Here is a 16,368-nt window from a genome sequence, read left to right on the forward strand (position 1 = left end):
CCAATGTAACATTAAAATGATCACAAAAGGAGTAAATTATGTTACTAAGCCAGAGATTGGTACATCTAGAGATCGGACGTCGCTTCTTAGGGCCTGTTCAGATCTGCATTGGATGCTCCATTAAGAGCCTCCATTGCAGATTCAGACGAAAATACTGAAAACCATAGAGTAGCCTGCTGCGCTAATGTTTCCAGGAAAACCACAAACACACTGATGGAAACCTGCTAAAATTAATGGTGTCTGTTACACAAGGGAACTGCCACTTTTGATAATTTTTTGTTCTGCTCCTCTGATAGAGCAATGCAACGGAAACACTGCACACCGGTGTGAACAGGCCCTTATAATCACTTCTGTAAAAATGCCACCCCCAGCTGTGCCTGACCAACCACAAGGGGGCGCCCTACAGTTTCAGGAGCACCGCTCTCGACACTGTATGACGTGTAACATTTTGAAAGCCATCTGAACTTGCTTTCTGGTAATGCGTACTGTTTGGGAAAATATATTGTATGCCTTTTTAAGTCGGTGGAAAAAAAACAAAACCTGAAACGAAAAAAATATTTCTCTCTCTATGTATTCTGATGTGTTTAGCCGGATAAAAGCAATGCGTAAATTAAGAGCCTTGTAAATGTTCTGCCGTAGTCAGCCGCTCTGGGAGGTTTGCACCCAGGCTTGCTTTATAATGGCCCTTCTACCATTATTTTGTTAGTGTTGATTTGTGCTCCGCGGAACACAAATATGACACTTTTTTTTTTTTTTTTTTTTTTAAAGGCGTTTAATTTGCGTGGGCTCAGTGGCAAAACATCATGATGTTGTTTCCTGCAGCAAATGAAAACGTTTAGTGAGTTGTCAGATGAGATTAATAGATTTTTTTCCTACTGCTCTTTGAGCTTGTGTAATAGGCTGATGTGATATTGGACTTGTGTTTTGGGTTTAGATTTGTCCTGCAACAGTTTAACCCCTTATGGACAGCCTATTTTTTCAAATCTGACGTGTCACTTTATGTGGTAATAACTTGGGAATGCTTTTACCTATCCAAGCGATTCTGAGATTTTCTCGTGACATATTGTAGTTTGTTAGTAAAAAAATGTGATCATTTTTTTTTATTTTTTTTTAATTCTATTTATTTGTGAAAAAAACAAAATCAGAGAAAATTTGGAAAAATTTGCATTTTTCTAAATTTAAATGTATCTGCTTGTAAGACAGATCATAATACCACACAAAATAGTTACTACTTTACATTTCCCATATGTCTACTTTGTTTGCATCGTTTTTTTTGAATGTCCATTTTATTTTTCTAGGACGTTACCAGGCTTAGAACTTTAGCAGCAATTTCTCACATTTTCAAGAAAATTTCAAAAGGCTTTTTTTCAGGGACCAGTTCAGTTCTGAAGGGGCTTTGTGGGCCTTATATATTAGAAAGTCCCCATAAATCACCCCATATTAAAAACTGCACCCGTCAAAGTATTCAAAACAGCATTCAGAAAGTGTCTTAACCCTTTAGGCGTTTCACAGGAATTAAAGCAATGTGAAGGCGAAATTTACAAATGTAATCTTTTTTGCTGAAATTCATTTGGAAAACATTTTTTCCTGTAACAGAAGGTTTTACCAGAGAAACTCAACTCCATATTTATTGCCCAGATTCTGCAGTTTTTAGAGAAAAAAAAAACACATGTTGCCCTAGTTTCTTATGGATAAACACAGGCTTCAGAAGCAAAGGAGCACCTACAGGATTTTGGGGCCTCCTTTTTATTAGAATATATTTTAGGCACCATGTCCGGTTTGAAAAGGTCTTGTGGTGGCAAAACATTGGAAAAACCCTCAAAAAGATACCATTTTGAAAACTACACTACTTATGGAAATTATCTAAGGGTATAGTGAGCATTTTGACCCCACAGATTTTTTGCAGAATTAATTGGAAGTAGGCCGTGAAAATGAAAATCTAAATTTTTTCCCCCCCCCCATGAAATTTAGTTTTAGCTTAGATTTTTTTTTTTTTCATTTCAACAAAGGGCTAAATGAGAAGCACCCCAATATTTGTAAAGCAATTTCTCCTGTGCACGGCAATACCCCATATGTAGACATAAATTGCTGTTCGTACCCACGGCAGGGCTTAGAAGGTAAGGAGCGTTATTTGGCTTTTGGACTCCAATTTTGCAGGAATGGTATGCATGTCACGTTTGCAAAGCCCATGCGGGACTAAATCGGTGGAAACCCCCCAAAAGTGACCCCATTTTGGAAACTACAGCATTTAGAGCATTTTGACCCCACTGTTTTTGTGCAGAATTTTGTGTAATTATGCTGTGAAATTGAAAATTAAATTATTTTTCTGCTAAAACGTGGAAATTTTAAATTTTTGCAAGGAATAAAGGAGAAAATATACCCCAACGTTTGAAAAGCAATTTCTCCCCTTTACGGCAATACCCCACATGTGGTAATAAACTGCTGTTTAGACACACGGCAGGGCACAGGAGGGAAGGAGAACCATTTGGCTTTTGGAGAGTAGATTTAGCTTGGTAGTAGCTCTGCCTGGGGTTTTGCTGGTATTTCAGTTTATGTTGTGCGGGCATATGTAGGCTGTGCTGAGTAAATCGGGGCATAGCAAGAGGGTATAATAATGCGGTAAATAAATAATAATTCATAGATGTCTGGCCAGTGTCGCACTGATAAATGGTGTCCAATCTTATCCACTTTTGGAATGCTGCACACTTTGCATCGCCATATTCTGAGAGCCAGAACTACTTTATTTTTTCTCCACCTGAGCTGTGTTAGGGCTTATTTGTTGCGGGAAAATATGTAGTTTTCACTGGTACCATTTTGGTGTACATGCGATTTTGGTCACTTTTCATCCTATGTTTTGTGAGGGGTGGTGACCAAAAAGTAGCAATTCTGGCATTGTTTTTTTATTTGTATTTGTTTTGCAGTGTTCACCGTGCGGGAAAAATAAGATATTATAGTTTTACAGTATGGGCCATTATGGACGCGGTGATACCAAATATGTGTACTGTTTTTAACGCTTTTTATTTTTTTCCTATAATAAAAGACTTCTAGGAAAAAAGGCAGTGGTGGTGTTTTGTTTTTTATCTTAACTTTTATTTTACACTTTTATTCAACATTAACTTTTTGTTTTGTCCCACTAGGGGACTTGAAGGCCTGCACTTCTGATCTTTACTCTTAATACATTGCACTACCCATGTAGTGCAATACATTAGAGCTGTCAGTTATTCACTGACCGCAAGCCTATTAGGCTTCGCCCCATCGGCTTCAAACCACTAAGGTGCCGCAATCAGTTTTGATCGCGGCATCTAAGGGGTTAATGGCAGGGATCGGAGCAAGCTCCGTTCCCTGTCGTTACAGCAGGGCATCATCTGTAACATACAGCTGACAACGGCGGCTGATCTCGCAGGCTTAGCTTCTGAGCGGGACCTAACAGGCTTCCGTACTTGGCAGACAAAAGGCCATTGTTAGGCCTTCAATCTGCCAAAGCAGTTATCGGAACCCCGCGATTACATCGCGGGGTTCAGATTTGCTGGTAAACCCCATAGATGCAGCTCTCGCTTTTGAGCGCTGCATTTAAGGGGTTAATCTGCTGGATCGGAGGCTAGTTCCAGTCCTGGCCATGCAGCAGGGTATCAACTGTAATATACTGCTTACACCCGCTGAAATGTAGATGAGATTTCTTGGTCTGCTTTACCTTGCTGGTACTGTATTACTCTGTGGATTTGCTGCATGAAAATACGTACGGCAAATCCACACACAATACGCGTCGGTTTGGATTAACCCTGTCAGACAGTCCATTTTGATTCCCTCCTTTATGCACACATGACTCGATCTACCTACTCTTTTGCTATCATTGAGCCCCAAACAGGTGCCCATGTGTGCTAGTCATGAGGCCAAAAACCTACTGGCCCACCGCAAGAGAAAAGATGGTAGTCTTCCTTGAGTGCCAATCTCAACTGCTCGCTGTAAGGCTAGGGCAACTTGCTGTAAAATCAGTCATAATGTGACAAAAAAAAATGATGTGACCATACACTTCTACTCGGCCAGTGTGGTTTTGGGCTCATGGCTGGCACATGTTTTCTGCTAGTTGTGCCCAAATAAGTTATAAGTAAATCAAAATAGCCATCTTACTATGTAAGGCATAAAATGGGATTCTAATCGGCAAGCAACGTAACTGGCACCACAATTTATGGAACTTTCTCAAAGCATCATTTTCTTTACAAGTTCGAAGTTATTTTTTATCAAACAAAACCTATTTTGTCACTTGTACATTGTAGAATGGTCTTGCTGTGTCCACATCGATGACCAAGTGGGCCCCACTGCTGGGATTTTTAGTTCCAAAATAACTGTAGGACCACTGTCCCAGAAGTGTACGTCACAGAATAAGCCAAATAACATTGTAAAATCAACATTACACAAAACCGAAGAAATGGCGTAACAAAGGCGACTTCAATACAGGACAACAGCGGCTCCGCTGCGCTCGGCAGAAGATGTGAAGATGAGAGCGAGATTTCTTCGTTGTGTTCCTGGTTGGTGTCCTCTCTCCAGCAGTGAAGAGATAAAGAAAATAACTTGTTTCACATCAGACGGGATTATTTTTGTAGATGAAATGCAACAAATTGAAGAAAACCTATATGTTCACTCTCGCATTGTCTAGCACATATATTTTTTTTCCGTCCTTTTGAAATTTGTATTACAGGCTTATGTACTATGTTTTTTTATATTTTATTTTATTTTTTCATTTTGGGGAAATTAATTACTTGTGGTCTAGTATCCTTATCTTATGTATACATTCTAGGGCCAATTTCATACCAATTCCCATAGAAAAAAAAAGTAAGGTTTTATTGCTTGGTTCTAATACTACTGCTATGTTTACATGTAGGCAGACATTTTTAAAAACACTCTAACAAATCATAACGATATTTTACCACCCAGGACAGAAGGGTCGTATGTTTGTTTGATTTTCCTTCTAAGACCTCTTTTATGACTCTTGGTCCAATTCCCCAGCTCCTTGCTTTCTAGCAATGCAGTTCTTCTGGAGAGGGGAGTTTTGCTCTCACTAGTAGCAAAGGGGATAAAGTCAACATGTGCGGATTCCCCCCCCCCCTTTCCAAAGGTTCCATAGCACCATGTGATCGGCCTTGCATATTTTTGAGCATTTAGACTCGAAGCCAAGAAAATAATCTGTTGGTCATCTATAAAAATAAAAAAAAATACACAGTTGAGCCTCTCAACACAGAAAAAATAGTTCGCTAAAAATATAGATGATGGATAAGCACCTCTGTCCAATATCAGATGGACTATATGTTTACTGAAAGTCCTTTTAACTTGGATCCCAGTGGCCCAGAAATGCAACAAATCCATCATTCAAAAAATAGTCCCAGGCATTTTTATGTGATGATTTAATGATTCATTTGATTTAACATTGAGCACAGCTTTGCTTTTGTCTAGCAGTACAGTAGCTGGACTCTAAATATCCGTGTATGAAATTGGTAGAAGATGTAGAGTAGGTCGAAAGGTAGAGTAGTTCTACTTTTACTGTTTCAAAGTAGCTAAAGGTCTTGTATGTTCAACAACGCCTCTTTATTATCCTCCTTTTGGAAACCATGAATTGATTTGGAACCAATTGAGAGATCAGATGACCGGTATGGCCTAAATTGAAGGTCTATCCCATTATTTAGTTTTGTATTTTTTTTTTAAATCCATTCAACTGGTAGCATAAAATAAAGCGAATTCAAATTTATTTTTTTTTTTGTGAACTTGATGTTGCTTACGGCCACAGTGGCGATTACTGATAGAGACATTTAATGGATACTAATAAGTATGACCCGTCCAACTGTAAATTATTGATGATAGCAGAGAGAAGCAATCTGTCCGTTGTCACCACATTAAAAAAAAAAAATCATCCGGTTCACAAAAACACCTGAATGCAGTTCATTTTGTTGTGCGCACTGGGGTTATTTGCTTGCCATCACATAGCACGATATTTTTGACCGCAAGAAAAGCGTAGTCTGCAGCAATATACTTGTCAAAAATACTGAAATACTATGAGCCATTACGCTAGAATGACCAAAGCCTAAAAGACACAAATACCCCATCAATGATGACCGTAGCGTGTCGCTGGAGCTTGGAGTCCCGTGAGTTCTGGCGCTGCACCTCAGACACCTGCTGAGGGGATCCATATAATGCAGGTGACTCCGCTGAAGGTCATCTGCACTAGAATGTTATATAAAGAAAAAAGGACTTCACGCTGTATTTTATAAACCTATTTAGGACGTCTTTCCTAATCCGCTAAACTATTGACCTTAAGATTTTCTGAAAAACATTTTGTTTAAAATATTTCTATAAGGTCGCATTCTCTCGTGCGCACTTGTTCTCCATAGCTTCATATCCTTTGGCAAAAGGTATTGGGTAGAGATAATGGAGTCTAACGCTTTTTAAAGGGGTTGTCCGGGATTTATTTATTTTTTCTTTCATAAACAGCGACACTCTTGTACATTCACTCGAATGATCGTAATCTACAGTACCAGACACAGCCCATGAACAAGTGGCGCCGTTTTTATGGATAAAAACTTTAAAAAAAAAAAAATTTTTTTTTTTTTTTTAAAATCCTAAAAAAAGGTTTTGCTTTTGAAAGCTGTACAGTTATTTGTTGTATAGTTAGCCAATCTGGCAAAGTCATTTCAGTATCTTGCCAATAATGGGGAAATGTTAACGCTACTGATTGGACAAAGAAATGATGCTACATGGAAAGCTAGAACAATTAGTTACAGTTGCCTTTTGTGAAGTTGTAAAAGGAATAATCTTTATAAACCACCTTCTTCGGGGTGGGCCTGATCACTTGCAAACTGGTTTCCATGGGGCTGCCCTGAAATGTGACCACTGGCGGGAGAGTAGTAATCACTAGAGGATAGAGCAGGGATGTAAGACCATGAAGAGTAGGTGAGCTCCTTGTGTCCTGCATGCCTGAGTTGTCGTCCCAGTAGCTTTAATCATGTGCCCACTGCCCGCAGGTTTGGAAGGAAAAGACAAACATTCATGGGAGTTCATGCCTTTTGAATAACGCATAGCCTAAAATATACTGTAGCATGTTTGTTTGACTTTTTACATAACCTAGTCTCTCCCCTTTCTTTTTAAAGTGACCGTAATAAACAAAAGAAAAAATAAATAAAAAGGTACTCTTTTTCCCTACTCCTTTTTTCTTTCGGGACGTCCCTTGCCTTTTACCTTGTTACATATCGTAGATAAAGAATTTACACTTTAACCAAAAACTTGCCTAAACCATGAATTTTTAAAGACTCACTCCAGTGAATATTTTTTTTTTTACACCCAAAACCCTCCTGCTTTTTAAGATGTGTGGTGAAATGTTTTGGATCAGCTTACCTGGCTCCCTATTTTACCTGTAGCTGCTCCGTTCCGGGCCACCATGGGGACATTGGTATTTGCCATTTGGACTACCTGAATCCTACAGCGTCTGCTGTGTGGACCGTAAGTCTCTCAATGTAAGTAGTCGAGAGCCTCGATGTTGGTCTAGTAGACCTGCATGGAGAGTCTGACCTCCCGATTCCTACAGCATGCTATGGGTAAAATAAAGAACCGGGTAAGCTGATACACAACATTGTGAAAATTGGGGGCATGGAAAAAAACAAACTGAAGTGCTGGAGGAGAGGGGAAAAAAGTATATTCAACGGATCCTTTTCCGGACCAAAACCTCCTACAATTCAGAGATCTTAAGGTGCCCTGAAACATTAAAAAGAACTTGTTTAAACCAATCAATTTCGGCGGGATAAGATGGCTATCTGATGTGTGTAGGGGTATTCTGACTCTTTAGAAAGCAGGTGTGGAGAGGGGGAGGGAGGATTGGATGCCTCTGACCCTTTTTTCCATGGGAGATTAACTGCTGCCAGATTTTTCTGGCAGCAGTTTATTGCCCTCCAACCATTTGAAATAAACGTTCAAGATGGTCCGAGCAGGATGGCTCCTCCCCCCCCCCCCCCAAGGCTACATTCGGACGAGAGGAGCTAACCTCTGACGTGAAAAACTGCATTTATTCACGTCCGAGGTGCACCCGTGCGGGGCGTGTTTTCACGGATCCACAATAGACTAGAGTCTATGGAGGGATGCGTGACACGCAGTAAATTAGGACGTGTCCTATTTTTTCACGGACCCTTTACACGCTTTGTTGAAACAACGGATGTGTGAATGGCCCCATTGAAATACATGAGTCCGTGTGACGACCGTTGTCTTAACGTCCGTCACCCGGACTACATATATGCTCGGCTGAATGAGCCCTTAATCTCTGCATAATGAAAACATTTTCCCTAATCCTGGCAAAAAAAACAAAAACAAACTGTAGATAAAAATAACCTTTTGGGTTTAGCCTGAAGATTAAATCTAGGCCCATAGGCCTTCATATTATTTTGCTGATATGGTCAAGCGTTTGTATTAATAATCTGTGTCTTTTGGTAAAATAAAAATAGTGGTAGAAATCCAATCCATTTGTCAGAAAAATATTCTGTCTAGATGGGTAAAGATTTGTCATTCTAAAAACTTCCTATGTGGATAATGAATGTAACGTACGATCATTTCAATAAAAAATAAAGGGCAGAAACACTTGTTTGTACACAATCTGTCAGGAGACATCTGATCTGGCCATAGATATGTGATTTATTGGTAAATCCTGCCGTGTTTTTGGTGGGATGTGAGAATATTCTAATCTATATGATGGTGTTTTTTTTTAATTTTTTTATTTAAACTTTTTTTTTCTTCGGTGTCTTTTTCTGATTTTTATTTCATGATTTCCAAAACATCTTGTATTTGAAAAATAGTCTGCTGGAGGTGTTTCACTCTTGTAATTGAATAAGTTGGGTGTTAATCAAAAGATCTCTGCCAAGTGTTAAAGCTGTAAATCAACGGTTTGTTCGGAGCTCGCAGGATGACATCATTTTGTGATTAAAAAAGTCACGCTGACCAATAAATGTTGAAGATGATAGAATGCACCTTGCTATTCTTCTGCAAATTACTCGATCACAGGAAATCAAACCATGTGTAATCTGGGCTTGGTGGCTGCTACTTAAATCTTCTGTTCTAGATGTTCAGAAGACATTGTCCCCAGTGTATTGATCAATACACAATACCTGTTAATTATAAAGCTGCCTTTTCACATTATAATTTAGGCAGGTCATGTAGAATCCCACCCATTTTTATGCAGTCTTCATGGCCAAATTTGCAGTTGTTCAAGCATTGATAAAAAAAGTTGATGGCCTAACCATAACTATTCCTAAGAATCTGTGTCTTCACATGGCTAGATTTTGCCCATTAGTTTTTGCACAAAATCTTATTTCTGTCAATTGAAAAAAAGTTTGTTGCCACTCACTGTAAATTAGTAAAATCTGTAGAATCCTGCTCTGAATTTGCTAGTCATAGAGTGGAAGTGGTTAATATTTCACATATGGCACTTGCAGCATGAAGCCAGTTCAGATCCAAGCTGAAGTTGCTATCGGAATAAGGCTCTGTTTGATTTCCTACATATTTACAAAGATTTCTTCCGAGGAGCAAGACTCCTATTAATCAGTCCAACCAACATGGTTTATGCTATACCTAAAAAGAATCGCTAGTTTAACAACCCTATGCAAGTTAGTTCTCCTTCCTTTTGGAGGAGGCTTTAGCTTGGCTAGAATCCATAGTCATGATCTTTTAAGGCTCTTCTGTGTGTCGGACATTGACTTCGAAGGAAGCAGTGGTGTAACTACCGCTGTAGCAGTCATATCGCCTGCTACGGGACTCTCAGCCTGAGGGGGCCCGCCAGCACGGCAACCCTAAGCTCGGTGACGCCGCTAGCAATAGCTATGACTGCTACAATGGTAGCGACACCACATTTAATAGTATCCGCGTCCTTAAGACGCAGATACTATTGAACACTATAGTATCTCCCTGCTCTGCCATCTACTAGGCTATAGGCCATTCGGCCTGCATCCTATGAGTCTCAGGAACAGGATACCTTCGCAGGCCGGCGTGATGACGTCACTGGTTCACGTCGGCCTAAGCAAGGATCCCGTCGGCGTTGTGGAGCAGCTCCGTTCGTCACAGGAACGTGGCCTAGGTGAGTATTTTTGTTTCATTTGTTTGGGGGTGGCACTGTCTACAAGGTGGAGGTGGGGGGGGACACTGTCATATACAGCCCCTCCTTGTAGACAGTGCCATACAGCAGCTCTTTGTAGTTACTGTCTACAAGGGAGGCTGTGTGGCATAATCTACAGGGGGGCTCTATCTACAAGGGGGGGCTGTTTGTGGCACTGAGGGGAGGGGGGCCCAGTCAAAAGTTTGCTATGAGGTCCGGTCTTTCCTAGTTACGCCCCTGCAAGGAAGCTACCCCCAATTAGTGGCACGAGATTTCCCCTATGCTGGAGGAGAGCTAACTTGCATATATTCTTTCCCATGGAGCATTGCCTGTAAGACTCCATACCAGCTGTGTCTCTCTAAACCTGGCTCCAGTTACAGGTCCTCCTGAGAGGAGATGATCACAGGGGTCATATAGGTGCTACAGCAGAGAAAATTAGGATTTCTAGGGTGCCTATTGTTTTTAAGGTCTGTCTTATAATGTGGTGACAGAGCCTCTTTAAGTGCCCTATATTGTACATGATGTGATCGGCGTTGTAATGTAGATTACAGCAGTGGTTTTTATTTAGAAAAACGATCATTTTTGAAGTTATGACCTATATTAGCTTTATGCTAATGAGTTTCTCAATGGACAACTGGGCATTTTTTACTATATGGCCAAGTGGGCGTTGTACAGAGGAGTGTATGACGCTGACCAATCAGCGTCATACACTTCTCTCCATTAATTTACTCTGCACATAGCGATATAGCTATATCGCTATGTGCAGACACATACACAAACACTAACATTACTGCAGTGTCCGGACAATGAATATACATTACCTCCAGCCAGGACGTGATATGTATTCAGAATCCTGACCACTTCTCTGCACGTCTGTGATTTACAGCATAGCAGGCGTAGTCTCGCGAGATTTCGCTGTAAACTGTCAAGCTAGTATAGGTCATAACTCCGTAAAAAAGATTGTTTTTCTAAATAAAAACCCTGCTGTATTCTACATTACAGCGCCGATCACAGCATGTACAATACAGGCCACATATAATGTGGTGACAGAGCCTCTTTAAGTGCTAAAGTGTCAGGGACTGCTGGATACAGAAGTTTCCAGAGTAGGGAATCTTCTGTCAGCTCATCATGCCCTACTAGAGCATATAACAAGGGGTTGGTTGAAGCAGACAACCTATTTAGACCAACAGAAGTAACTCAACTAATTTGTTGCGATTGACTGACTGCATCATATCTTAAATGTTCGTGCCGGTACCTGTTGACTAAAATGTGAGAAAACGCACACTTGTATTTTCAAATTACAGGTATATGTGTGACCTTACATTACATGCATATATGTTATTAATAAAAGAAAAATGTAACTTTGAAACCTAACTCCATATGTGTGTACATGCAGATTTGTAGACCATATCTGGCAGTCTGCCTGTTCCACGTTGTGTGTTGGCTCAGAACAACTGATACTTGCTGGATATGAAGCTAACCAAACATTGCCGTAAAGCCCATTTCAATCTCTGCACATCCTCTGAATTGACGTTCTCTTGACACAATATACATAGCGAACAATAGTGTTTTCAAGCTGGACAATAAATGTGCAACTGCCACCTCTACACTCCCTATTGTTACGCCCATTATAGTGACCTTGGATATGACCATTAGTGGTGTTCATGACCAGAAACAACACTACCCTTGTGTGTCTTTCATACATTAATCCCTCAATCTGTGCAGTTCTGACAAATTACGTAAAATAGCTGTACTATTTTTTTTATTTTTCTTTATAGGATAAACTGGGCGTGATACGCTCACATCGCTGTAAGCAATTAATCAGCTGTTTGGTGTGCGATCACAAGATTACCTCAAGCCGTAAATCACAGACTGACAGTGGAATTAATTGTGCAACATGTAAAACCACTAGAAACAAATGTTATGAAGTATTGATCCACGTATTAGTTTCAGGGAAAACACGTGTGTGTGTGTGTGTGTGTGTGTGTGTGTGTGTGTGTATATATACACACAATAACTGCTGTGCAACACTGACAAGCCAGTGTTACTGTGCGAGAACTACAAGTATTTCTATATTTTTCTTTTATATTTGAGGTGAGTATTAACGGTGATGCTTTTATATTTAAAAGCGTAGTGTGACAAAGGAACTCTATGGAACTCTGAACTCTGGTAGGGTCATGGCCGAGGAGTGATGGTTTGATAGTGAAGTAATGAGGTAATGAAGGTAATTAATCCCATTTTGGCAGCTACTGTGGTACCTCTCTAATCCTGTACTGTCTATCTTCTAGAAGAAACACTGGTTCCTTTTTGTTTCCCTTTTAGGTTTGTCTGATGAAGTTGATAATTGGGCCTTGCGTGCTCTAGGGAGCCCAAAGGCCTGTTATGATAGGAAATATTACAAGCTACCGAAATAATTGTCCTGTATAAATGAGCAAAAAATGGTTGGTTAAATATAATTAATCATTGCAGAAAATGATTGATTGTACGTTCCTGAGCCAAGATCTTGAGTGCCGCAACATGTGGACATGGTCGTTTACCCAATCACATTCATATGGTGATTCTATGGACCTAATGTGGACGTGGACTTGGACTTATTCAGACAAAGAATTAATGCTGTTTGTACTGTATGATTGTGTCCATATCTACCACTGAGGTTTTGGTTTGTGGACCTCATTGACCAGTTTTGCTCACACTTGGAAGGACTTGACTCTAATCTTTTGTTACCAGGCCAAGATCTAAAACTATACAAATCCAATTTTTTTCTGTACATTAAAAGTAAGACAACTTTTTGCATTAATATATACAGTTTATTAAGGTAGATTTTTTTTTTTTTTTATAATTTCAACTAAAGCAGCTAGTTGCTTGGAGTGATAAAACGCCATTTTGTGGAAATTGAAATATACAGACAGGGCGGTTAATAAGCAGTTCGCATTACGTTATTTCCATAGGACCAATGCCGGGGCACAGTCACAAGGAACTTGTTAAGCTATGTTCATTAGCTGTGATTTCATTTTAATTCATGTGGTGACCACAGAGGGCTGCGGAGTGATTATTCACTTCCAGCAGAGCTAAAATTGAGGCAATAGGATTTAACTTTTATGTCCAAGTCTTCTCATTGCTTTTAGACTTGCCCTCAACAATCTGGTCAATTTCAGTTGAATGGGATCAGAACATCATCCACGGAAGTACTATCGGAAGTAACAAGAGTGTGGGGAGGGGTTCTTTTTCAGGCTTAGTAAGTTTTATTTCCTAAGATACCATATAGAATATTGAACCGTGGCATCGCTAGGCCCAGGCGCCAGGTCTTTGCATCCGTTGACGTGATGGATGAACGTCCATTCCCAATGTTGGTGATTGTTGGTCTTCGGTAGACCTGCATCTCCTCCATGGCATTCGAGAATGTTTACAGATCACTACTGATCATGCAGAGCACAGCAATCAAAATGCCCATGTGATAGCGTCTTTATGGGTGGTGATCCTCTGAATTTATGGTTAATGGCACATATGGATTTATATGACTCTTCCACTAGAGTGACATCACTGTGGGAAACCTGAATTTGTGAAAAATGAGGCGAGGTCCTCTGGTCTAATAGTGTGTGAACGTTACAAGTTCTAACAGGTTTCATGTGCTGTGGCATAGGAGTAGCCTGCATTTTATCTCTAGTTTCCCTTTTAATTGGTACCTCTGGGCATAGTGCAGCCTTTGTTTATATCTTGTTATAGCAGTCAGACCAGAGATTAAGAGGGTTATTAATTGATTCACAACAACATAAATCTAATTTTTTGTAATTTTTTTTTATTTATTTTTTTTCTTTCTATTCCTTTTAAATCTGCATAGGTGCTGAGGCTTGTCGGGCTTAATTATTTTCAGTATTGTCACACAGCGTGACATTTTATAGATTCATTTATTTGTGCCAATAACAAAGCAGTTGCTACCTGCAGAAGTACACAGAAAGATGAATAAAGTATTGTTCTACTTCAGCAATTTCCAAAATGTATTCATGTATACGATAAATGATTATGACTTGTACCTTGGGGCTCAACCAGCGCCTTCATTTTTTCATCGGACTTCAGTTTTATTAACATTCAAAGGTGTATTTGTTCTGACTTACATATTTCTGCCCGCTGTCTTTTAGGCAGAGTAAACTTAGACCAGGCAGTCCGAAGATTCAGCAAATCTGCATGCTGTATAATAAATTTGGTGCATGTGTCTCCTCCTTATACCACCTTTTGATTTGGCTTCTTTTGCGACAGAATTTTGTGCCAGATAATTGGCGCATTTTAAGCCATGTCACTTCCCTTTCTGGAACTTTTTTTAGGTGTCTAGAGAGATGCAAGCATTTATTCTAAAATGACATGTGGCACATTTTAGGCACAGACACATTAGTAAATCTGCCCCAGTATCTAGTATTTTTACCATTATATATTTTCTAAGCCTTCCCATATGACTACTTACAATGTCCATAACTTATTTTACAGATGGTCGCCACAACATCAGACAAAGACTTGTATATCGACAACACTTCAGTTGAAGAGTCCTCCGGAGTATATCCAATTGATGATGATGATTACTCATCTGGTTCAGGATCAGGTAAAGTTTTCATGATAAAATCGGGCTCCAAAAAATGCTCCACACTGATTAGATACTCCGGCTGCCTCTGGGCACCGGATGTCTGTGCCGGATGTCTGTGCCGGAAGTGCATAGCTTGGGTCACACTATAGCGGCCGGACTGCAGCTCTACTCTTATTCAAGTGAATAGCAGCAGAGTTGCAGTTCCTCAGTACGGCCGCTGTGCCGTGTACAGAGCCATCTGCTTCCGGCACTAAATACTGCATGACATCCGGTGCCTGGAGGCAGCTGGCACAGCTGATCGGTGTGGGGTCCGGGTGTTGGGTCCTGTGGATAGGTCATCAGTATGAAAAACAGCCCTGTGCCCGGACAACCCCTTAAAAGGAATGTGCCGCTAGAATTTTTTTATTTTTTTTTGTTAAACCGTTAGTATATAAATGATCACACATTTGTTTTAATTTTGTTAATTTTTTCACAAGTCAGGAAATATTATAAATTAGATTCTAATTTATAACATTTCCATGTGCTGGTCACTAGAGGGAGCAATTCCCAAAATTGCAGCATTGGCATGTGGTAAAGCAACCTCATTGCTTTATGCTGCAAAATTGGAGAAGACACACTCGCTCTAGTGTCCTCACACAATCCCCCCTCCTTTATCCTGGCTAGTGCAAGGAGAAAGGAGGGGGTTGAATGTTCAAACCTCCTACACTGTGTGCCGCCATTTTTTGAGCGAATGCACAGTGTAGTAGGCTTAGATACAGTGGAAATCAGACAGTATAACACAAACATACACACATATCACATACACAAACATAACTTACCTGCTCCTGCCGCTGCCTCCGCTCCTAGTCCTTGCGTCTGAACATATGGCCGGAAGTCGTCATCTTACTGTCCGGCCGCGGCTTCCGGTCCACATGAAAATGGCACCGGATGTCGCTCTGCCAAAGACCTTCCTTTTGGTCTGTGTGGGAGCTCCCACACAGACAGCGTACGCTATAGTGAATGGAACGGCTCCCATTCGCATTCTCTATGGGGATGTATGTGCCGTATTCCATCTCTGTATGTGTCGTTAACCCCTTCCCGCTCCTTGACGTACTATTACGGCATGGCAGCTGTATCGTTCGCGCTCCATGCCGTAATAGTACGTCACGGGAGTAACGGCCGTTTCGGCCGTCCTCCCGACGCATACAGGAGCTGTGACGCTGCTGTCTTGTTCAGCAGCTGTCACAGCTCCTACAGCGGGGACCGATCGCTGTGTCCCCGCTGATTAACCCCTTAAAAGCCGCGTTCTATAGAGATCGCGGCTTTTTAGGGGTTAAGCTGCCATCGCCGGCCTGCTACACGATAGCGGCCGGCGATGGTGACTATGGCAACCGGACACCAAACAATGGCGTCCGGCTATGCCATAGACGGAAGCCTAGTGGGTCCTGACAACGTCAGGACCCACTATGCTTGCTGTCAGTGAGTAGCTGACAGTTCTAATACACTGCACTACACATGTAGTGCAGTGTATTAGAATAGCGATCAGGGCCTCCTGCCCTCATGTCCCCTAGTGGGACAAAGTAATAAAGTGAAAAAAAAAGTTAAAAAAAGATGTGTAAAAATAAGAAAATAAAAGATTTAAAAGTATTAAAAGTAAAAATACCCCTTTTTCCCTTATCAGTCCTTTATTATTAATAAA

At 40.6% G+C, this 16,368-nt stretch overlaps 1 protein-coding gene across 1 annotated transcript in view; it reads left to right on the forward strand.

Annotated features, from left to right (window-relative positions):
- Positions 1 to 16,368, forward strand: part of SDC2 (syndecan 2) — a 102,211-nt gene that overhangs the window by 75,128 nt on the left and 10,715 nt on the right. Inside the window, exon 2 of the mRNA XM_075825934.1 lies at positions 14,597 to 14,708. Within this exon, the coding sequence (XP_075682049.1) occupies positions 14,597 to 14,708 (112 nt within the window). The remainder of the gene's footprint in view (positions 1 to 14,596; positions 14,709 to 16,368) is intronic.

Source organism: Rhinoderma darwinii, chromosome 5, assembly GCF_050947455.1.
Source record: "Rhinoderma darwinii isolate aRhiDar2 chromosome 5, aRhiDar2.hap1, whole genome shotgun sequence".
Lineage (NCBI taxonomy): Eukaryota > Metazoa > Chordata > Amphibia > Anura > Rhinodermatidae > Rhinoderma > Rhinoderma darwinii.